Genomic DNA, 24,108 nt, shown 5'->3' on the forward strand with positions numbered 1-24,108 from the left:
GGCTCTGTGATCCCTAATCAGACACAGAAAGACTTCAGCAATCCCATCCAGGGGAACTCAATTTTCCTTCATTTCAATGAGAAAGTTAAATCTCTGTCCAGATGGTGCTTCTTCGCAGGCCCAGCAGCTCTTACACCTGCAGGACACTTCATCTCTGAATATGCTTCCCATTTTCCAGACAAGCTCAGGGGATCTGCATCCCCCAATAAAATTCCTGTCTGCACTAAATTGCCTTGTAGTCGTGATTTATACTTCAATAAAACTACATCTTGAAAAGGAGAATGGGTTTGATTCTATAGCTGACATAATTTATGCATGTTTTCATGTTGGAATGCATAGTATTTATGCAACGGGAGAAGTCTATGGTATGTGTATACCTACATCCACAGAACTAATGACAATGAGGACAGCGGAAATGTCCCCAGGCATCTAAGCACTGGACCCCATTCCTGTTGAGATGGTACCCACAGCCTCAAGCAGGGGGTCTCCAGATTCTCTGGATATCAGAAACCCCCATGGGGCTTGCTAAAATTATGCATTCCTGGTCTTCACCTTAGATCTCCTGATTTAGATTCACAGTGAATGGGGTCCAGGAATCTGTTTTGAGAATCTTTGCTGGTGATTCCGAACACACCAGAATATGAAAAACATTTTCCTTCAGGTTAGGAGATCATACCTCTATTTCTGGTTTGCAATTAGTTACCACCAATGAACTATTTAAGGAAATTCATGCTTTTTTGAATGCCTTCTTTATGTCAGGCATTGTGCCCGACACTCTTTTTTTTTTTAAAGATTTTATTTATTTATTTGACAGAGAGAGATATATAGAGAGAGGGAACACAAGCAGGGGGAGTGGGAGAGGGAGAAGCAGGCTTCTTGCAGAGTGATGCGGGGCTAGATCCCAGAACCTCAGGATCATGACCTGAGCCGAAGGCTTAACGACCGAACCACCCAGGCACCCCTGTGCCCGACACTCTTAAGTACATATTATTTAAAATTTTCCAGTGCTCTAACAAAGTTGGCACAATCATTCTCATTTTGCAGAAGAGAAGTTGGAGGTTCAGAGAGGGTAAAAAATATTAGTAAATACTGAGGCAGAGAGTTGAACCCAGATCTCTTTGGTTCCAACCAGCATACATTTCCCACGAAGCCACATTCCCTGACTATTCTGCTGGGCTTTTTCTATGCACCCAGAATTGGGCCAAATGTTTTAGGGTTCATAATGGGTCACCCTTTAATCTACTGAGAGATATTATGAGAATTTTTTTTAAATTTAATTTTATTATGTTATGTTAGTCACCATACATTACATCATTAGTTTTTGATGTAGTGTTCCATGATTCATTGTTTGCGTATAACATCCTGTGCTCCGTGCAGTATGTGCCCTCCTTAATACCCATCACCGGGCTACCCCAGTAATACCCCCACCCCCCTCCCCTCTAAAACCCTCAGTTTGTTTCTCAGAGTCCATAGTCTATTATGAGAAATTTCTTAAGGGGAGGATGAATCTTTGAGGAAGAGATGAATCTTTTCATTCACTTGGGAAAACTTCTGCTCCCTTTATACTGTGGACATGAAGTGCACTGACAGGAGACCCCATTTGAGACTGAGCAATCTCTGAAGATTGGGTGATGGGCCACTCTCAAATGAGTCCTCCTGAGATTGTCCTCAGCTGAAGAGAGCCTCTTCATGCATGTCATACCCCCCCCCCACACACACACACACACAATGACTGGTCCGGAAAGGGGTATAAAGTCCTGGCGCCCTTACTTCCATTCCAGACAACTTTCCCCATGCATAGAAGGCTATGTGGTCAGCATGGGCCTTAACTATGTACTGTAGTCCAGCTCCCCTTCTGCCTCATCCTTCTGCCTTTGTTGCTTGTAGATATTCCTGAGAGCACCTTCTGTAACCCCCTGCATACCAATCTCCGTCTCTCCAGAGTCTGCTTCTCTGGGAACTTGACCTGTGATGTTGTTAAATCGAATTTTCCTTGTGGATAAATTATGGTTATGTTTGGGCGGTGTAACGGGCTCATTTGTGTCCCCCTCCAAATCCATACACTCAAGTCCTAACCCACAGTATCTCAGAATGTTAGGAGTTGGTTTAGATATAGGGCCTTTAAAAGAGCATTCAAGGTAAGATGAGGTCACGTGGGTGGGCCCTAAGCCAGTCTGAGTGGTGTCCTAATATCAAGAAGAGATTAGGACACAGACACATACAGAGCAAAGAGCACGTGAGGACACAGTAAGAAGGCAACCATCTGCAAGCCTCAGGGGAAACCATACTGGCTGACACACCTTGATCTTGACCTCCTAGCCTCTAGAACTGTGAGAAGGTAAATGCCTGTTGTTTAAGCCATCAGCCTGCAGTATCTGTCACGGCCGCCCCAGCACACTAACAAAAGAAGCTTTAGAGGTATTCTTCATTTCGGCCCCTATTCTTTCATCCTTACTCTCTAGGAATAACCTGGAAAGCTGAACAAGTTAAATTATCCATGAGGTGTACTGAGGAAAGGTAATAATTCTCAGGGCATAAAGTTGTCATATTCCCTAAAATAGGTCATATTTGTTTAAGGGCTGAGAAGAGAGCATGTGAATTCCTTCACTTTGTTGTATGTCCCTTTTTAGGACATCACAAACCTATGGCAGGTGTAAATATACACTTTGATGACCACTTTGGACCTGCAGTGAACTTGTCTCTAATGGGGAAAAAAAGGACACAATTTGCAAGTCCTGTCAGTCAACACGTTTTGGCCATTTGTGAAGCAAGAGTCCGGTTGGATGCTCTTTCTTGAGATAAACCATCACAGACCATGTCCATCTGCCAGCTTCCTGCCTGAGTATAAAGGGGAGGAGGAAAGAATGCCAAAGAAAAGGTTTTTGCAGTTTAAAAGATTTTTTTTTCAGCGTTCTTATTTTTCTGAGCCAGCCCCATCATCAGTGATGCATTGGGAAATTACCTACCAGCTCTCTGACAGTAAAGCCAAATGAAACAACCCTGAATTGTCTGCCAATTTCTGTGGTGTAAATACCTCTACCATGGCCACTGTTGAGTTACCTACGTGAACTCACTGGGAAGGACGAGCACAGTCAGCTCTGGGGAGCTGGAATTAGCTGCCTCCAACATACCACTGATTCCTACAGAATCGCAAAGGGAGGCTGCCCACTGCCCAGCCTCTCTGCAGCTCATGATGGCCCTCCGGGTGTGCACATGGACTCTCCGCCTTCCCTCCATGTTAATGTTTGCACAGGTAGCTTGGGGCTTGCTATCACTTGCTGAGTTGTTTGGTAAAGGGCTTGCTTTTAAGTGTATTTATAAGGTTAGCACAGGTTTCCCCAAAGGATGTTTCTGGCCCTGAGCTCACGGTGTCTTCATTGCGGCTCCCCAAACCAGGCAATCACAGCATCAGGGGCTCAGGAGAGCAACACAGTCCAGCCTGACCCAGATTCCTAAAGATTCAATCTCTCCCTCGGCCTTTTCTTACATACTGCTTCTTCCATCTTTTGCCTTGAGTGATTTCTTTGAGCTATGTAGACTTTATTTCCTATGTGTTGTAGGACTCTGAGTGTCACTGGAAGCCTCTATCGAGGGTTTAGAATATGCCAAACACAAGTATAAGCAATTTGCATGCTTCATCATCACAACAACCCCTGCAAAGAGGTGCTCTTCTCACCCCATTTTATATATGAAGAAACTGAGGCACAGAGAGGTTAAATAACTTGTTCAAGGTCCTACTACTTGTGAGTGTCAGGGCCGGGATTCAAATCAGGCAGCATTGCTTCAGGTCTGGATCTTTAACCAGCACGCTGCCCCCCAGACAGCAGGAGGGATGTATCCCTAGAAACCATTGATGACAAAGAACCAATGTTCCTTTTTGCTGTTAGGTGATACTGATAATGGCCAATTTTTTCCATTCTATTTAGTCTAGTATGAAGTTACACACAAGTGTGTACGTGTGTGTGTGTAATATTGACATACAGTTCAATAATGACAAAAAAAAAAAAAAAGAAAAACCCAAACAGAAGTGATGGAATTAATGATCTCAAGGACCCTTGGACTCTGAACATAGATGATTCTAAAGTAAATGAAAGATTTCAGGTGGTAGAATTGTCTGGTTTTCAGATCCAGAATACCGAAAGTTGAGAATCAACATGTATTTGAAATACCACAGTGCTAATGTTCATTGCAGGGACTCAAATGGAATGAAATATTGGCTTACATTCGAGAATGCTAAGGTTTTTTGGTTTTTTTTTTTTCTTTCTTTTTGTCTTAATTTAGTGAAACTGGCTGAGTAGGTCTAAATAAATGAGGAGAGACTATTTCTGTTTCACTCTTCATTAAGAAATTAACATTCATGCTGAGCGACTTGAGGAATCACAAATAAATGTAACATGCTCCAGTTTGAATTCTTACAGGAGTCCTCCCTTATCTGTGAAGCATACATTCCAAGACCCCCAGGGGATGCTGGAAATCGCAGAGAGTACTGCACCCTATATGCACTATGCTTTTTCTCATACGTACATGCCTGTGATAAAGTTTGATTTATAAATTACACACAACAAGAGATTAACAAAAACAGGAATCCAATAGAATGATTATAACAATATACTGTAATAAAAGTTATGTGAATGTGGTCTCTCTCACTCCCAAAATACCTTGGTGTCCTGTGCTCACCCTTCTTCTTGTAATGGTGTGAGATGGTCAAATGCTTACGTGAGATGCAGTGAGGTGAATGGCGCAGGCATTGTGACATAGGGTTAGGTGAGTGTCATCAGAAGGGGGATCATCTGCTTCCAGAACACAGTTGACCACGGGTAGCTGAAACTGTGTAGAGTGAAACCCTCCGTAAGGCGGGGACTACTGTCATTTGGTGTGGTTGAAGCTTCTAAAGTGTCCAGTTCTGTGACAGATTTTTGTCATGGGATCTGGGGACTAGGGGACTTTTAAGAGGTCATTATTTTAAAACACTGCAGTAATATAGCAATCTAGTTTTTTAAGACTTCCATGCAAATCCTTTTATTTGTCATTGAAATGTTTTAAAAAACATTTGTCATTTTGCTTAACTTATAGCCTTTCTCCCAGAAATGAAATATTGGGCCCTTTTTGGATTGACATGACTGTCCAGTTTCTTTCTTATTTGTACTGATGGTTTGTTCTCCATGGGATTACAGACAACAGATTATGGATCTCAGCATATAAGGGAATTAACCTTTCTTCTTCTTCTTTTTTTTTTTTTAAGATTTATTTATTTATTTGAGAGGGAGAGAGAGAGCAAGGGGGGCGGGTAGAGGAAGAAGAGAATCTTTAGCAGACTCCAAACTGAGCACAAGAGCCCGACTTGGGGCTCTATCTCATGACGCTGAGATCACCACCTGAGCCAAAATCAAGAGTTGGGTGCTTAACTCACTGGGCCACCCAGGCACCACTTATACTTTCTTCTTTTGAGCACAAGTTACTTAAATATGCATTTTCTCATTTCATTTCATCCTCAGGACACTCTCCCTGTCTCCATTTTATAAATTCGGAGACAAAGACTAAAAAAAGTCAAGTAACTGGCTCATGGTTACTCAACTGCTAAGCATCAGAGTGATATAAATCCAGCTCTGCCTGACCCCCCAATGCCACCACACCACCCATGCCGCTTGCTTCCATTACAAGTCAACTAACAGATGCATTACATATCAATTCTTTGACTTAGCTTCCATAAAACCTTTAGAAAGCCTTGGTTAGATAGGAGAATGGACCATTTTAACCCTAACCTCCACCTCAGGCCAAGCTGACTTTCTTGCGGAACGGCTGAATGGAAAAGGAACCGTTTAATACAGATTGGCAGATGGAGAAATGAGGCACCAGGGAATTGGCTAATCTAACCTAGGGGATCGGCTTCTGAAGAGTTCGGTGAGTGTAACTTCCAGACTTGCTTGTGCACTAATTATACTAAGGGGAATATTCTACCTTTATCCCGGAAGATTGCTTCCCCTGAGATTGAATGGAAGAGGATTTCCTGTGAGCATCAGCGTGTCCATCTCAAACGATTCACCTACCAGAGCAAAATCAGGTGGCCCAGAATCAGCCTTTTAATTCCAAATATTAGTTACCATCCCGAGTGAGGGTTGAATGCCATTTGGTTTATTGTTTCAAAGGAATGAGTCTGGGTTGAGCCGGACAAAAGAGAAAAGGATGAAATGGACGTTTTTCCCATCACTACTCACCATTGCCCACATTTTCCCAGGTGCTTCTCTCTGTTATGCCAAGGAATGTGGGAGCTCTCAATCTTGAAAAAGACAATTCCCGTCTTAGTCTGCTGACCGGCTTCTTTCTTTTCATAACTTGGCTTAAAGAATACACGATCTTCTCAGGCCAGTGTGTGACATTATGGAATTCACAGCTTCTTGAATCTGAAAAGAAGTTTAAAATGTGTAAGTGGGTGAACACTGACAGAGGCTGAGACACTTTTTATCACTTAAGGATGGCATCAGAGCACCTGGAAAAGCCAAATCCATAGTCCCATGAATGGAATCCATCTTTCATTCATTCATTCATTCATTCAATCATGCCAGCAGGGACAGCATCTATGGTACCCTCACCCTGCGCTGACCTGGAATTGCAAAGATGCAGAAAATGTGGTCCTGTCCTCAATGACTCCACAGTCTAATAGGACAAACCAAAAAGACACAGTTCCATAAACTATTATAGGTCCTCTGATTAAATATGAAGTGGATCTGGGGAGGTCACAGAAGGAGGGAGAAGGTAAACTTTGGGTGGGGTCTTGAGTGTTGGGTAGGTATTTGCGAGGTGCTTCTTATTGGGGCAGAATGGGAGAAGTGAGCGATCCTTCATTATCTACAGTCTACAATTTTAGTCCTGTCATTGACTGTCATTGATTTAACTTGTTTTTCCACCCCTCCACCCGCTGCTTCTTTATCCCCCTTTTATGTTGTTGCTCTTATCATTTTGAAGCCACCAAATGTGCCTGAATTTACTTCTCATCAACGGCTCGAGAAGGACACTCTGCAGTCATATGCTTTTCTTGTTTCCCTAAGATGAGGAAAACTGGTGCTTTGGCAGTGTGGCTTTTAAATAGCTTAGATGCAAAGCCCAGAATTTTATTTTTCGGGGAAAAAAAAAAACCAGGACTGGGCTTTTGGTCGATTAGTACAGGCCAGCTTTTCACTTCCCTTTCATGATCTCACAGCTATATTCAGTTTTGGGATGGGGTGTGTGTGTGTGTGTGTGTGTGTGTATCCTTATGGACCATTGTTGAAATATATATTAGAAAAATCCTGATATTTAAACCACATGGGCTGCACAGACATCTCTTCATGAACCGGGAATCTGAATCTTTGTAAAAGGAAAGTGTTTTTCCTAACAAGAATGAGAAATCAAAACCAAATTGGTGTTTTAAAACGTGGAGCAGAAAAATAAGGATTGTGTCTGGCACATAGTAGAAGCTCAGCAAACTGTGTGATAAATTTATCCAGCTGCCCTTATGGGGAAGAGAGGTCTTCTTAGAACCGCTTTCCAAAGGGCAATTGGGAGTCGGTCTCCTTTCACTTCTGCTAGGATGGGAATAGCTTCCTGTAATTTCAGTTTGATAAACACAGTATTTAAAATCTTGGTCAAGATGGGGAGAAGGGGATTTTCCTCTGAGGCACTTGCAGTGGTTATAGGCAGGAGGACATGGGCCCATGACTCATTTGCTCTGCCTGAACCCGTCCATGCTCCCCCAAGTATCTGGGCCTTACATGGTGGAGAAAACCAGCAGTGAGAGTTGCTATTTCCAGAATTCAGTCCATTTCCCTATGAGGTATTCATGCCTTGAGGCATTTTAACTGCCCAAGGTGTCTGAGCTTAAAGGCAAAGCATTCAGAGCTGATTTGTCTATGGGGATCCCATGAACGACGGTACTAGGAATGATAGATGGGAGATAGATAGATAGATAGATAGATAGATAGATAGATGATAGATTTCATTAATTCTTTTTTTAAAGATTTTATTTATTTATTCATCAAAGACAGCGAGAGACAGAGGCAGAGGGAGAAACAGGCTCCCCATGGAGCAGGGAGCCCGATGCTGGACTTGATCCCAGGACCCTGGGATCATGATCTGAGCTGAAGGCAGATGCTTAACCTAAGACTGAGCCACCTAGGTGCCCCATTAATTCTTTATTGTGATATATAACACACATAGAAAAAACAAATGTAGAGCTGAATCAGTTGTCATAAATTGCCTTCCAGGTGAAGGCACAGCATACTACCAGGACCCCAGAAGTTTTTCAGCTGCCCTTCCAAAAACATCCCCTTTCTTTAAAGGCAGTACTGCCTTGAGTCCCATGCAGGGGGCCCTATGTTGGGTCTTGTGCTTTTGGGCTTCTAGATTTCCTCCATTGATGTCCCTTTCCAAGGGGAGAGGAGTCCTTGAGGCCAAGAGGCCATGTCCACCTAGAACCCATGTCTCCCTTTCTAAACCATGCACCAAATACCAGGACCTTGGGAGTCCCTGTCCAGATGATTCTGAGTCCACTTCCAGATCTTCCCCGGCCTCTTCTTCAGGTCCACCTGCCCACGGGGTGGCCTAGGAGCAGATATTTGTAGGAGCTGTGGGTGAACATACATGGACACAAAGGCCCTTGAGGTATGGGATGGGGCAGAGGGTGGGAAGAGACGGTGGGAGTCTGGGGGCCTCCTCCTCTTGCGTCACACATTCCAGTCAGAAGCTCTAAGCAGTCCAAGAATTCTAGGGTCCAAACTGGCCTTCCAGGTTGCCATGAAGATATATTTGTCGAGGTAAGAGGATAAAACATCTTTTATTTAATATAGTGTTAGTTTAATTTACTTTAAAATATTTAGGCCTATGATTATGATAAGCTGTTCTCCATTTAACCCCAGAAATGTTAGGGGTGAGCCTGCTTAAAGGCAACTATCCTGACTATTATGGTAATCCCCTCCATGCCTTTCTTTATACTTTACCCCTTACATCTGCATTCCTATACACTAGAGTCGCTTTTCCCTGTTTTTGAACTCTGAATAAATAGATCACACAGTATATATTCTTTTATGTTAAGTTCCTCCACCCAGGATTATGCTGTGAAATTCATCCATGTTGTTGCCAACAGCTATAGTTTACAATTTTTATTGCCATATAGTATTCCATTGTATTGATATCTACCCATTTTAATGTCGAGCGACAAGTGAGTTGTTTCCAGGATGAGGCCATTATGAATGATCCTGCTAGGGAGACCTTTATGCATTTCTGTTGTTCATATACCTAAGAATGGAATTTGCTGGATGATAGATACACATTTTTTCAACTTTACTGGAAAATACCAAATTGTTTTCCAGAGTGGTTGTATTAATTTATATTCTCACCAGCAGGGCCTGATACATCCCATAGCTCCTGACAATGTCTGGTATTTCTTTTTAGTTTTAACCATTCTGTGCTAGGAATATTCTAGTACACTACTCAAATTTTTTCTTTTTTTCCTCATGATTTGTGTCTGACGATACCGAAGTGATTCTAGGAACTTAGGAGTTTCAAATTGACTGCCACTAACATCAGTAGAAATATATACTAATAATAACATTATTATTTATAATAATAGCTATAGTTTTCATTTCAAAGATGGCAGCTAGGGGAAGATCTACAGTCTCGGAAGAGTCACAGTAATAAAATCCAAACCAACAGGGTTAGCCCATACAGCATTTTAAAATAACGCTGATTAGCAGACTGATCTGAGTGTGTGTGTATGTGTGTGTGTGAATCAACCCACTAGCTATGCAGTTGGTATTGACCTTTTCCTTTCATAGAGGTACGCGTGTCCCCAAGACATACTCTAACAGTTGTGGCAGCACTGGGCACAGATTGCTGAATTGCCTAGCTGGGGCCAGTTGGGGCCACCCTAGAGGAGGAAGATTAGCTGGGGGAGGCCATCAGCTTGCAGCTCATTAGCCACCACATCTGGCAACATCTGTTTCTCCAGGAGGCAGCAATAGCCATGTGCTCTGGTCAACAGAAAGCAAGGGACGCGCACAAGCCTGTTCTGCAGAAATGAGCATAACCTCCTCACTGCCCACCTTCTTCTTAGCCTACTTGGGTCCTTGAGCTTTCTCACTTCACCTTCCTCTTGCTAATAACCTCAACCTCCATGCGCCTTTGTCCTTTTAATGCACCCTCCCGGACAAAGCCCAGCTCTGAATGCACTCAACTATTTACTTTCTCTACATCAATCACCCAGCTGTGGAGCATTGCTGGAAAACCCACACACCCTGCAGATGGTGCCACTATATACTTATGGTCACTAGTGCCATCTTGGCCCTTGTTACGGTCAGGCAGTCCCTCTCTGTTCCACTGGTTCACTCATTCTCCTATTTTCCCATTTTTCTGTTCTAATAATAGATCATCTCCTGTAAGGATGCATTGGTGCCTACTCTAGACACGGCTGGCTGTTGTCCATGATGCACAGGCTTGTTTCAGACTTTCTCCACTCTCCTTAAGTCCCTGGTTTTAGTGCCAGCCCCTCTACTGAGCCGTACTTCCCAACTCCACTGTCAGCCCCAATAGGCAGTCTCTCCTCTTCCTTCATGAACCAAAGCTAGAGCCACCTCACACGGACTCCCTTGACTTCCCTCCTCATCTGCGGATTCATTTAGCATCCAGACTCATCCCTTTCTCCTTCCTGCCTCTTTGTGACAATAAAGGAAGTGTCTCCTCTGTGCCCAAGTGTATCCCTCTACCTGGTCTCAATGCCTACTCAGGGACATCTCTTCACATTCCTCTCTTCTCTCTCCTCACTTCTTCCCAGGAGTTGTCCAATAGACTCACGTTTCTCCCTTACAAACCTGGTATCAGGAGCTTCCTTAGCTCAGCCAAGAACCTCATCCAAGCAGGGCAAGAGGCAGTGGTAGGGGTTGGATTGTGTCCCCGCCCCCTCCAAGTTCTTATGTTAAAGTCCTAGCTCCCCGTATTTCAGAATGTGACCTTATTTGGAAATAGGGCCACTGAAGATGTAATCAGCTAAAATGAAGTCATAGTCGCTCTGGATCTCACTTTCCTCATTTGGGACACGGGAGTCATTGGATTGTCATTTTTGGGGTGGGCAGTTCCAAAATCTGTGCGAGCAGAGGTGGCAGATGGGAGAGGGAGGTTGCGGGGGGGTGGTTCTGAGCTTCGCACCTCTCCTTTGACCACAGCAGTTCCAGTTTTAAAAGTTTTACAATTTGGAACTCTTGGTAATATTTAGCTTAAAAAAATGCGTTTCACTCTTTAAAAAATAAAGTACAAAATTTAAATCTCCTGTCTTAGGTGATATCTCTGATCCTTTCTAACTGCAATAGACTATGATTATAAGATTTTACAGGTGAAAGCATATGGGTTTGATGAACATATTGCACAAAATTTTCTCAAAAAAGCCCTATTTAATAAAAATTTTTTTTCTGTGAAGGAGATTTGATAAAAGACTGACTAATGCAATTTAATTTTTAAGCCCTTTAAAGATGCTCCTATAAAACATTCACAAATTAGAAAAGCAATTTTTCTTGGGGCACCATATGTTGGAATTTGGGGTTTAGAAAGATGCTTACTATCCACCTGGGGCTCTGAGACCATGTGCAAGTGAGTACTTGTACATGAACGGAGACCTTCCGATGATGAGCTCTTGAGGATAATCACTGTGGCTGCTCCATCTTTGTTTCCGCAGGACCTAGCTCAGTGCCTGGTACACAGCAGGTGCTCAGTAAGTCCTTACTGAATGAGACTCCCTGAAGGTCTGTGAGAATTCTTGGTGATAGGAAAGAAATAGAAGTTCTTTCTAAGGGAAGGGGTGGGTGGGGTGGAATCCACAAACACAGATTAAGAGGGGGCAGTGCTCTTGAGCAAGGCGTGGGTAAACCGGCAGGGTTTCTGCTTGTGGGACAGTTATCTGTGGGATGGGATAAGCACAGTGGAGGAACACAGCTCTATGGCCTCCTCAGAATAGTCTGTCTAGGTTCCTGGTTTCCTGGCAAATCATTTCATTTCCTACACAGAGACCAGTGGACCACTGAGCCTACATTTTTCTTATTTCTCCCTGGATATTTCTTTAGTTGGTATCTGATCCTTATTTTTAAGGACCCCTAATGGGATCCTTGATGGGAAAGGATCTGGGTAGCTAGTAGGATAAACCAGGTTCTCCAACCTTCTCTGTCTCCCAGTCTGCCATATGCAGCTGGCAATGGTCATGGCAGAAAGTGCCCTGGAAATCAGGAGACCTGGGTCCTAGTCCCAGGTATGTGACTTTGGTTAACTCAGCCATTTCTCAGTCCCAGTTTCATCCTGTGGAAGATGGAGGGTCAGACAAAATCATGTCCTCAATTCCATATCTCATATAGGTTATTACCTGGATATATAATTGGTGGGACACCTGTAAAGGCATTATTCACCAAAAATAGTGTCTTTCTTTCTCAGTCTCCATCTCTCAGTCTGTCTCTGACCCTGTCACACTTGGTGATGTTTCCACTTCCCTGTGACTTTGAGTTAAGGCCTTGGAGGGGATGCTGAAATTGCAGTGCTACTTAATTAGAAGGCCCAGAAGCTAAGCATTTATCGGTTGTGCACATCAGAGATGTTACGCTTTCACAACCTGGGGCGTGTCTTAAGGAATGGAGCCTGACCTAGATCAGATTTATGGTCAAAGGTGTCAGAAAGACCCTCATCAGGGGCTGGGCAATACTCCCCCAGAGGAGGAGAGCAGGAGAAGGAGGGGCAAAACAGGGGTTAAAGCCAGCAGGGTGCCCCTTTATGGTTCCACACTAAGGGCAGTTCTAGGCCTGGGACCACTGCACTCAGCGGCACACACTGGCTGTCCACTGTCTGGCCACCGACAGCCCCTGGAATAGAGACCTCTTGAAACTACACACTTACACGCTTACTAAGTTGTTTTCCGTGGGAATTGTATTTCCCTGGGCTGTGGAGCCTGGCTAAGATGTTGCTTGCCAGCCAATAGAGGCCTTCTACCACACTGGGATTTTCACCATTTGTTTTGGTAGGTAACTAAGAAAGACAGAGTTAATTAAACCCTTCATAAAACAGTCCATCAGCCACCTGCTTGCAGAGCAAAAAGTCAAATTCTTCGCTGTGCTTTGGCAGAAGGATTGTGTCCCTCAGCCTCTTCTTGGGCCCCATTCAAGATTCTAACCAGGTTACCTATGAAACTTCTTTTTCGTTATGGTATATATATTTTTCCATTTGTGTAAAAGCAATAAATAAATACCAGTGATCTGAATTTGTAGGGGATTTAATACCCTAATGCATCGGACACACTTGAATTTAGCTAAACATTCAAATTGGGTGGTTTGGCTCAGTTGAAGCAGTTTAACTGTTGTTGGGGTATAGCTTTTCAACGGGCCTCGATTCTTTCAGAATGATCACTGGAAAGGATTGGCTTTTAAGTGAGTTGGAAATTCTCAGGTATGTTTTAGAGATCTACAAAACAAGCCTTCCCTTTGTTGGAAATGGGTAGGACTCAGTTAAGAGAGTGAGATGAGCAGGGTTGTCTGTTCATCCAAGTGCACATCCAGACATGCACCCTGGGGGCATAGGAACGAAGCCATCCATGTTTAGGATTTTTTACAAACATCGAGATATTCCAAACGACAGCCAAAACCCTGACCAAGAAAAAGGGCATGGCAATAATCATGAAATAAGAGAGGGTGGAAGTCAAAGTTGTAAGTCCTTAAAACCCTTCTGTGTTGAGGTATTGTCTTGCTGAGCTTGTGGCCCTGATTCTTTTCCTGGTCTTTGCCAGCAAATTTTCAGCAATCTCTTAGCAGAAGAGAGGACATTGTTTGCTGCCCCTTCCACTCCTGTGGAGTTCCTGGATGCTGACTGTTTACAGGGACTCTCAACTGCCTTCATTCCCCATCTGGTATTAATTTTTATTTCTTCTTCTTTACCAGACTCTGACTCATCTCCACCCAAACCTTCAGGCTTCCTGAAGGCGGGCTTCCCCAGACGTGGTGCCCCACCCAGGTAATGCAACTTGTCATGAAGAAAGAATGGTCTCTGTCCCCAGTCTCGGGGAATGTGACAGTGATTTACTCAATCATCCAAGTCAGAAATGGAGAGGTTTTGCTCAGCGCTTCATTTATTCTCACTGCCCACATATCATCGGTGATGGGGTCTTGTCCTTTTGAGCTCCTTAGCTCTCCTACTCACCTTTTTCCCCCACCTGGCCACATCTCAGTTGCCCCCATCTTAACTCACTGTCTCGCCGCTGGACCAGTGACATTTTCATCCCACTTTACCCTCAAGGCAACGGGGAAGACTTTGAAAGGTTTTGACTGGGAAGTAATTTGATCACATTTCTTTGTCAGAAAAATCACACTGAATCTAGTGGATGAATTGGAAAGGTGCCTGCCATGGAGACGCCGAGAAATCGATTACAAAGCTGTGCCAGAATCCAGATGAGAAATTCGAGGGTCTGGACTAAGCCCATGACAGAAACGATGAAGACGAGAGCAGGTGGCTACTTAGCAAGTTGGTGGATAAAGTATAGTATCTGATTGGAACTAGAAGGTGAGGGAGAGGAAGTGTTTATAATAAATGTTTTGCAGATAAAAGAGGAGAAGATGGGGTGGATGATAGTATCCTTCTGAGAAAGACAAAATTAAGAATTAAGTTGGTGAGAAAATGATGAATTTAATGTGACGCGTTAGGTTCCAGTTTCGCGTGGGGAATGTCAAATGGGGAGAAAATCTGTAAGCAGTTATATATATAGTTGATGCTTGAACAAGACGGGTTTTAACTGTACAGGTTCATTTATGTGCGATATTTTTTTAAGATGTATTTATTTATTTGAGAGAGAGAGAGCATGTGTGCAAATGGGGGAAGGGGCGGGGGAGGAGAGAGAAAATCTCAAGCAGACTCCGCCCTGACTCCGCGCTGAGCACTCCAAGGGGCTCGATCTCAGGACCCTGAGATCATGGCCTGAGCCGAAATCGAGAGCTGGCTGCTTAACCGACTGAACCACCCAGGCGCACCCCCTTATGTGTGGTATTTTTCAATAAATCAGCGCAGTATGACAGACTTTAGGACTTGCCCATCTCCATATTTATATGAGCCACTTCCTTATAATAAATCATATATATATATATCTACATATATATATATATACACATATATATCCATGCTATTACTTCTGTTTCTATGGAGGACCCTGACTAATACAGCACAGAATGAAAGAAAAGAAAAAAAAATGGAAGTAAGGAAGGAAGGGAGAGTGAAAGGAAAGTGTGGGATGGACGAGTCCACGAGAGCCTACGTGCTTTGAAAACGTAGGGAGAGTGAGGGTAACTGTCTGCTTGTCTGTAATATCTGATGACATCGATGACTCATCAACATTATGTAACTAGAATTAGCCTTCAGACTTTGCTGTCTTGGAGGTTTTGTCTCATAAAAGCAGGACTTCCTAGCTTGGCTTGTTTTCTTGTTACTTAGGAGCTGTTGCTAGCATAAGGTCATACTTAGAAAATTGAACCTTCAGTAAGATTACTCAGAGACTTGGCTGCTTTCTCCCTGGCCATTTTATCTTTAGGTTGAAAAAAGAAACAGCTCACTTTTCTTAAGTGACATTACACATGACTTTGAAATATGCTTTATAGGCCAGCCCTGAAATCTGGTTATTTTTGTTTGTTTGTTTGTTTGTTGATACTCTCAATTGTTATAAAAAATGTCAAAAATTTTTTTGTTTGTTTTACTCTAAAGATCTTCTTTGATAACCCAGTTTTTAGGAAACTGTTTGATGAATAGAAGCTGAGGCAGAGGTGAGAATTTGCCCAGCTCATACCCAGTTTATTTCTGACCCAGTGATGGGATAACCTCAGAAACCACTGAGGTGATTTAAATGAGAGACTTATTGGGCATATAGAATGTATTTTGTTTTTGCTCTATTTTTTATAATCTTTTCTGTTACAGTATTAAAGTGGTGGTGATAAGCCATTTTATCTGTGGTTGTAGCAGAGGCCACACACACACACACACTCACACACACACACTGAGTCACTCACACAGCCCCTCTCCAAGTGTGCACTTGGAAGCATGGCTGCATTTCTGCCTCTGGCATTGAGCGCTAGCCTTGTCCTTACAATGACCACCTCCCTTCCTCTCCCACTAGCCCCTGCCACCCCACACCATGCTGGAGATGACCTGTATTTTAATCCTTGCAGCCAAAAAGTCCCCATTTATTCTGTTAAAATAAAATAAAAATATTCCCTCCTTGGGTTGTATAATAAAAACTCAAGGGGTGCCTGGGTGGCTCAGGTCATGATCTTGGGATCCTGAAATCGAGCCCCCATGTCGGGCTCCCTGATCAGTGGAGAACCTGCTTCTCCCTCTCCCTCTGCCCCTTCCCCCCAACTTATGCACACACTCTCTCTCAAATAAATAAATTTTTTTTTTAAAAAAAACTGAAGTTCAAGAATTTCGATGATAACAGCCATGGGCAGTGCAGTGGGGGAACCCACTCATACTCTCTCACCCCTTCCTTATCCCAGGAAAGCCTCAGCCGCTGGTGGCAACGGTGACTGCCACGCTCTTATTGGTGGAGTGTGGTTAGCGCCATACTTATGACAGTCAACTTGTCTGAATCTATCAGGGTTACACGGGTCTATATCTATTCCCAACAATGCCATTTGCAGGAATTTATGCTGCAGGTACACTTGTACAAAAAAATGTATACAGATATCCTTGCACGGGTGCAAAAAGACCTAGGACAAGCGTACTTGGTAAAGCATTGTCGGTAAGAGCAAAATATCCGAAACAATCCAAATTTGTGTTGATGTAGAAATGGTTGAGTAAATTATGTGAACCTACACAATTGGGGTATTATGACGTAAGAAAATGCACAAGGTGTTTATGCGTGGAAAGAGCTCTACAATATGATGGTGAGTGAAAAAAGCAAGGTGCAGACCAGTGGGTTTCACAGGTTATCATTTGGGGGATGATGACATCTCTTCAAATTTACCCATGTGTGTACACATTGAAAAAACTGTGGAAAGAGAAGGAATAGGTTAATGCCAGTGGTTTACTTGTGCGTATGGATGTGTGTGTGGCAGGAGTGCAGGGAAGTGGGCAGCTTAGGTGGGAGATGGAAGTAGGAAGAACACTTTAACTGCATACTTCTTACAAGTTTTCAAAAAAAATGCTATACTAGGTATTGTCAACTATACAGAAGAAAGAGAGAGGAGGTGGAGGAGGGAGAGAGGGAAGACAGTCAATGGCTATCAACAGAGACAAACCTTTATTTCATCAGACTCTTAGCTGGTTATTCTTATTTAGTAAAGAAAATATTTGGAACTGTTTTCCTTAGAGCAAAAAAAAAAGAAAAAAAAAGAAAAAGAAAAAGAAAAAAAAGAAAGAAAAAAAAACAAAACAAATCCTCTGACACTTAGGGACAGGCCCGGCTGTGGCCATAGCATCGTGGTTTTGTGGCTTCCTCCCTCATCACTCCCCGTTATCCTCCAAGGTCAGGAATCACGGCCGACCTAGAATCTCCACCATCTCTGGCTACGTCCACCTTAAACAATAGCCTTTCCATTGACGGTTGAGAGGAACTCAAAACTCTGAAACATTATAGGAATGGGAAAAAGGAGGAAGGAAATTCCTTCCCTGTGGATAAAGTCTACTATTCTTCCATGTTTGGTCATGGAGGACAGGCTTAAAATGTCACTGTGTCTGAGAGAGAAAGAGAAAACTGACTCAAAATGCACACTGAGGTATAGAAACCTTAATTTGCTATTTCCTCTAAAATAGATGTTCATAAAGGAGCGGGTTTCTCAGCCTCATTACCTATGATGGGGCCCGAAGAAAAGAATGTACACGTTTATTTGGGACTGCCCCAGGTAGTGTTGGCAGATAAAGTACAGGATATCTAGTTAGAGTTGAATTTCAGATAAACAACAAATAATTTATATACCAAAAATATATACTACAAACTGTGCTCAGAATTATTCATTGGTTACCTGAAATTCAACCTTAACTGGGTGTCCTGTGTTTTTATTTCACTAAATCCTTCAAGCTGGTCCCCACGGACTGGCCTGCAGGAGTGGAAGCTCTGGCCTCCAAGGTTTAATGCACAGGTGGGAAAGGCCCATTTGTCCCATCATCTCAAGGAAATGACAAGCAAACACCCCTTCCTCCAAGAGCTGGTCAGATGCCCCTGACTCCAGGTTCCAAGCATGGCATCCACCTTGGGACTTTGCCACCATGTCTGTTCTTAACAGATGGATATCATCCACTCCTTCACTGCTGCCCCAGATTCCACAGATGAGACACCAGGGTATGTGTACTGCTCTGCCATCAGAAGGACTTTGGCTTCCTGTTTCTAACAGAAAATACGGATTTATGCTCATCTTCTAAATGTTCCCATCTGGCCTGCCCACTCTCATGGCTTATACCTACAGAGGGACCTGTATTAAACTGAGTCAGGAAATCTTCTAAGAACCAGAGTGTGATTCCGGGTGTCAGGATAAGCCTGGAAGGTGGTGGTCGCTCAGTGAGCATGAAGTTAGGACAAAAGGGAGAGGACCCTCATGACACTGCTTCACCTGTGCAGCAGTGTGGTTCTGATGAAGCACGTCCTCCCCCGAGCAGAGACCATCTTTCCAGTGATAAGGTGGCGGGCTCAGGTGCCATGACCCCTGAGAGAGAAAGAGAGGGAGGCTATCCTCAAAGGTAAGTCAGCTTTTAAGCTGCCCTTCCCAGGGCACAGATCATGCTCATGGAATACTGCTCAGGTTCCTTCCCTGTCAAAGAGGAAAACCTTGCACATGGGAAGACCACTTGGAATGTTGGCCCTCAGGTTACATGAGGTCTCCGTGTGCAGCCAGCTCTGTGATTACAACACATGCAATGACCGATGACACAGCGACAGAAAACACGTTTCCCAGCACCCCGCCTCCCAAGGACAAAGGGTGTGTACACTCCACCAATAGTAGGCCTGTCTTCTCTGAACCTTGCTCCTCCTGGTTATGAGCTCTTGGTAAGTTGACAGTCTGTCTGTCTTCTGAATCATCCATAGGATTGGAGGCACATGATGAATAGGGTTTGGCTTTCTGGAAGAGCTGGGCTCATGGGAGAATAATTAAAGAAAACAGCTGTGCCAGAGTCAGGGCTACTGTGGAGGAACTGACTCTGGCTCTTTCCCGAAGCTGCAGCTCACCAAAGAAAAGCCAAAGGCACCAACAGCAATGGTTTGAGCAGAGAAGAGTGACCACTGAAGTCATGACTCAGAGGCACCGACTTCTCCATGTCCATTGTGGGGGCATAGCTGGGTAGGTTGCATCACAGAGAGTGATTTTAAAGTACCATGAACCCAGTTGAGGTTTGTAGGGCAGACATACAATTGCTTGCAAACAAATGGCAGGCACTATGAGCAGCGTTTTATGTTTCTCTGCAGGTTTTCTTTTGGGTCTCTCCAGGGAGCTGGGAGGAATTTGAGTCTGAAACTCTAACCTGTGTCAGCCATTCTCCCCCTGCCCCCTTACACTAGATATGAACCTCAGGAGATCTTCTGGAGCATTTGCTGAATTCTAATGAGAACTGAGCCTTCCAAATATTATTCTTCTTATGGTTTGCTAACACTTTTTTCCTGGAAACACATCATACTGAGATGTCCTATACCCTTTGTTTTCCCAGACTATTTGAAAGCTAAAGTATGCAGATATCCAACTTGGGGGCTGATCCAGGCTTTTCATGATCTAGCCAGGGTAGGCAAAGATTCCAGGGAAGGCCAAGGATTTAGACCACCTGCATTAGAATCACTGGAAACACCTGTTTAAAATCCTGATTCTTGGGGCCTGTTCTAGAGCTATCTGTTGAGTCTGTATGGGGGAGGTCTGGGAACCTGCATTGTTCACAGCCTCCATCCCCCCCCATTCCAGGTGATTCTTGTGTACACTAAAGTTAAAAGGCATTGGTAGAAGTGAAAGGGTCTTAGATTAGCAGCCAAAAAGCTGGAGTTCAAATCCATTTACTACTGGGATTGTTTTGGGCAAGTTACTTACTAACTGCCAGCCTCATTTCCCCATCTGTAAAAATGGATATGTTATTTTATAGAAGTTATATTTTTTTCTGTTTGAGGATTAAATGAGATAAGGCATATGACAAGGCTGTCAAATACTGAGCTCTTGCTAGATATTAGTATGCTGTACCCTAAGAGAGAGAAAAGGGATGGTGAGCTCAAGCAATCTTTGTAGACCTTGAGATGGATATGTTTTGCAGCAATTTTCAGAGGCTCATGTAACCCCTTTTGGATGGACTCAGAATAAGGAGATTTACCAACAAAGTGGCTTTACTACCTGCTAAGGCCCTACTAACAAACCCAGGAGTGGAGGATATCGTGTTATTGGGAAGACGAGATGATACATAGACATTTTCAGAAAAGCAGCTCCAGGCTAATATAAAAGTGGAATAAGTCAGCTAAGAGCATAGGGTGTCTTTACAGGCGTGTTCCTCAGCAGGGGCCATGTGCTCTCAATCACTGACTCACCAAGGACAATTATGTCCCCCAGAGCACACAGGCCAATGTCTGCAGACATTTTTGATTGTCACAACTGGGAGATACTACTTGTATCCAGTGGGCAGAGGCCAGGGATGATGCTAACCGCCTCATGGGGCATAGGACAGTTTCTCACACAGAGAAAGATCTGGCTCCAAATGTTAATAGTGCCCCAGTTTAGAAACTCTGCTCTAAGTTGAAACAGAAGACTGAGTCAAGGGTGACAGAAGGAGGCCTCCAGGCAGTTAAACACCTCCCAAGTGACAGCCTCTTGCTGCTGTCTTGCAAAGTCTTACGATGTACGACAGGACCCAGTGTCCTGCAAGCTGTCAGGTCACCATTAACCCCTTCCCATGTCTCATGTTCAACAGAGCCAGTTTCCTGCTCATTTCCACAACAAAATGACTAGGAAAAGCATTCCTAGGGCTTTGGAGAAGGAGAAGATGTTGCTCTCTACAGGAGAGGGAGGAGGCTACCTCACTCCTGGCAGTAGTTTTGTTCCTTATCAGGAGGTTAGAGCATTGAGAAACCACTGGAAGGCCATGCTGTCCAACAGGGTTTGCCCCTGTAAGGAGCCCAGTGCAGGCCCAGGAGAAGTACCTGCCAGGCTTAGAGGGATGCCATGGTGGCACTCAGCATTCAGGGATGCAATCAGATCCAAATGGCTGTTGGTTTATGCTAACCCTTTTCTGGTATCTTGCTCCACTATGTGATCCTTGGCTTCGTTCCATGGACTTCTCCCAGTGCTTCCAGTTTAGTGTCTTGGTTAACCAGCTCTCTGGCTTTATTCCCTCTACTTGATCCCGTCTCTTGTGTCTCTTCTTTCCTGACATGGCTTGTACTCTCGGGCTACCAATCTGGGAACCGATCTCTTTGGTTGTCCTGGACTCTTCCTGCACAGGATCCCCTGTGCACCAGCCTGACTTCCTAGGTTTCTTTTCTCCCTTCTCCACCCACGTCCCCTGGGATTTCTTTAGCATTTTTACGAATGCTGCCTTCCTGCTTGCAGGGTCATCATCAGGACCCCAGGCTGGGCTTAAAGGCTCTGCTGTCACCATATTAAAATTATTTTTTAAAACATTTTATTTATTTTATTTTATTATGTTAGTCACCATACAGTACATCATAAGTTTTTGATGTAGTGTTCCATGATTCATTGTTCGCGTATAACACACAGAGCTCCATGTAATACGTGCCCTCCTTAATACCCATCACCAGGCTAACCCATTCCTCCACCCGCTTCCTCTCTAAAACCCTCAGTTTGTTTCTCAGAGTCCATAGTCTCTCATGGTTCGTCTACCCCTCCGATTTCCCTCCCTTCATTTTTCCCTTCCTTCTTTTATTTGAGAGAGAGAGAGAGAGCACAAGCAGGGCAGACTGACAGGCAGATGGAGAGAGAAGCAGGCTCCCACTGAGCAGAGAGCCCAATGTGGGACTTGATCCCAGGACCACGGGATCATGACCTGAGCCGAAGGCAGATGCTTAAGCAACTGAACCACTTTGGCACCCCTTAAAATCCTTAATAGTTTCTTCTTTGAACTTGTATTTTGTAAATGAAATCCGATGGGACAACAGAGCGTGCACAAGAGCAAAAAAGATGCATACAATATATGCACGTCTGCCTTTTCTCACCATTCCATTCTTGTAGAGTGTTTGCCATGAAAACAGGATTCCAATGGACCCACAACGTGTGGCAGTTCGTGGGGATTCAAAGCAAATACGAAGTAAGTGTGTTTTGTCTACCACTGGGTAAGCTGGGGCGGGGAGGGACACTGATGGCCCCCAGAGACCATGCTTTCCTTCTGAACCAAAACTTGCTTCAAACATGAAAGAAAGGGATGGCATGCTAAGAAACACCAATGACCAAGAAACCCTTTTGTCCTCTCTTACTCATGTTGCTTCTCTGCACTAGCCAACCACTAGCTCCTTTCCTTTCCGTCTTTCCTTACTCATGTCTAAGCCAAAGGTAGTACAATGAGCATGATCAAGAAATGACATGAAAGCAGCTGAGTTAGTGTTGTGCAGCTTTTCCACTATTATGGTAAGAACAAAATATGCAAATCGTGTAATTTTGGTGATTAGCATATGAGTTAAATGCTCTTATATTTGCATTTAAAAACCAGCACCACACAATGTAGAGATGAAAGGTAAGATTCATGCTAATAATTTAAAATTTAAATTTTCCTGTACTTAGAGTGGCATGAAATAGCAAATGAAAAAAAAAAAAAAAAACAAGCCATGACAAGTGAAGAGAGAGACTGTGGATGAAAGGAAAAAAGCTTTTATTTTAGTACCTCTAATGGCACCCTTCTCTTGCTTTTTAAAAAGAAGAGTGCCTACGTTTTCATTTTGCACTGATTTATGCCTGTATGCTCCTATTTCCTAAGGCCAGAACCAGTGTCTCTTTGTCGGCGGACCGTGTTCAGGCTGTAGGAATCCATTAGCCTGTGTGCGCAGACAGCAGGCGGTGCCTGGGAATGGATGTTCCCTGGGAGCAGCGCTGAACCAATGGCTGACAGATTCAGAAGTATAAACACTGCAGCTCCTGTGTTACCCCTCCAGGACAGCTTTGGAAGGGGGCCTACACTGACTCCAGGCTCCCCTGTGGGTTACCAAGCTACCCACCCTACAACTTTGGTAGCACACCTTTGCCTGCTCCTCGCCTTCATGGTCCTACTGCCTTACCACTTTTTCCTGGGGAGATTTCTGAAACAATCAGTTTATTTCAACCTAAAGCAACTTCTCTACGTCTCCTGAAACCTGGGACCTCGCCAGCTGAGACACTTTTTTTTTAAGAGGGAGAGAGAGAGAGAACATGAACAGGGGGAGGGGCAGAGGGACAAGGGGACAAGCAGACTCCCTGCTGAGCACAGAGCCCGATGCGGGGCTCTATCCCAGGACCTTGAGACCATGACCCCAGCCAAAGTCAGACACTCAACCAACTGAGCCACCCAGGCATTTGAGTATGCTGTGGACAAGCTCACCTGTTGTTCCCAGCTCTATGAGTATCTCTGCCAAGGCCATGGTTTTTGTGAGGTGTCAGTGGTAACCTGTGATCAGGTTGTGGGGTAGGAAAGCCAACTATGGATATGCCCAAAGGAGTCCTCTATATATGCTGGTTTCTGAGGTTTATACTGAAACTTTCGATATAAAAATCGTTCCATGCTAGTCAGAGGGAATTTGGAAAGCACTTTGGAGAAATGGTCTATCACAGTCCACTCCACCACCAAGCAATGCTCAGGCAGATCTGGCTGAGACCTGGAGGAGAGAAAACTGGACAGCTCAGACCTCAGGGAAATGTGCTCTTCTGACCAACCGAGCCTCTTGATGCCACAATGTCCCCAGCTCTTGCTTTGGAAGAGAGGAGAATATAACTTACAAACAATGGGCTTCATTTTACCTTTTTAAATTAATCATAATCTATTCTGTGAAAATTTGTCTGGAACCAAAACAAGTTTATACAACGGGAAAAAGTCTGTTCAACAAAAGATGTTGGAAAAAGTGGACAGCAACATGCAAAAGAATGAAACTGGGCCACTTTCTTATGCCATCCACAAAAATAAACTCAAAATTGA

The 24,108-nt window shown here is 43.9% G+C and overlaps 1 protein-coding gene across 2 annotated transcripts in view; it reads right to left on the reverse strand.

Annotated features, from left to right (window-relative positions):
* The window catches only part of NEDD9 (neural precursor cell expressed, developmentally down-regulated 9), a 177,291-nt gene that overhangs the window by 105,349 nt on the left and 47,834 nt on the right, over positions 1 to 24,108 (reverse strand). For both annotated transcript variants that reach the window (XM_027601733.2, XM_027601734.2), the window contains exon 2: positions 6,216 to 6,401. In XM_027601733.2, coding sequence (XP_027457534.1) covers positions 6,216 to 6,227 — 12 coding nt within the window. In that variant the 5' untranslated portion in view covers positions 6,228 to 6,401. The remainder of the gene's footprint in view (positions 1 to 6,215; positions 6,402 to 24,108) is intronic.

The sequence above is a fragment of the Zalophus californianus genome, chromosome 7 (assembly GCF_009762305.2).
Source record: "Zalophus californianus isolate mZalCal1 chromosome 7, mZalCal1.pri.v2, whole genome shotgun sequence".
Lineage (NCBI taxonomy): Eukaryota > Metazoa > Chordata > Mammalia > Carnivora > Otariidae > Zalophus > Zalophus californianus.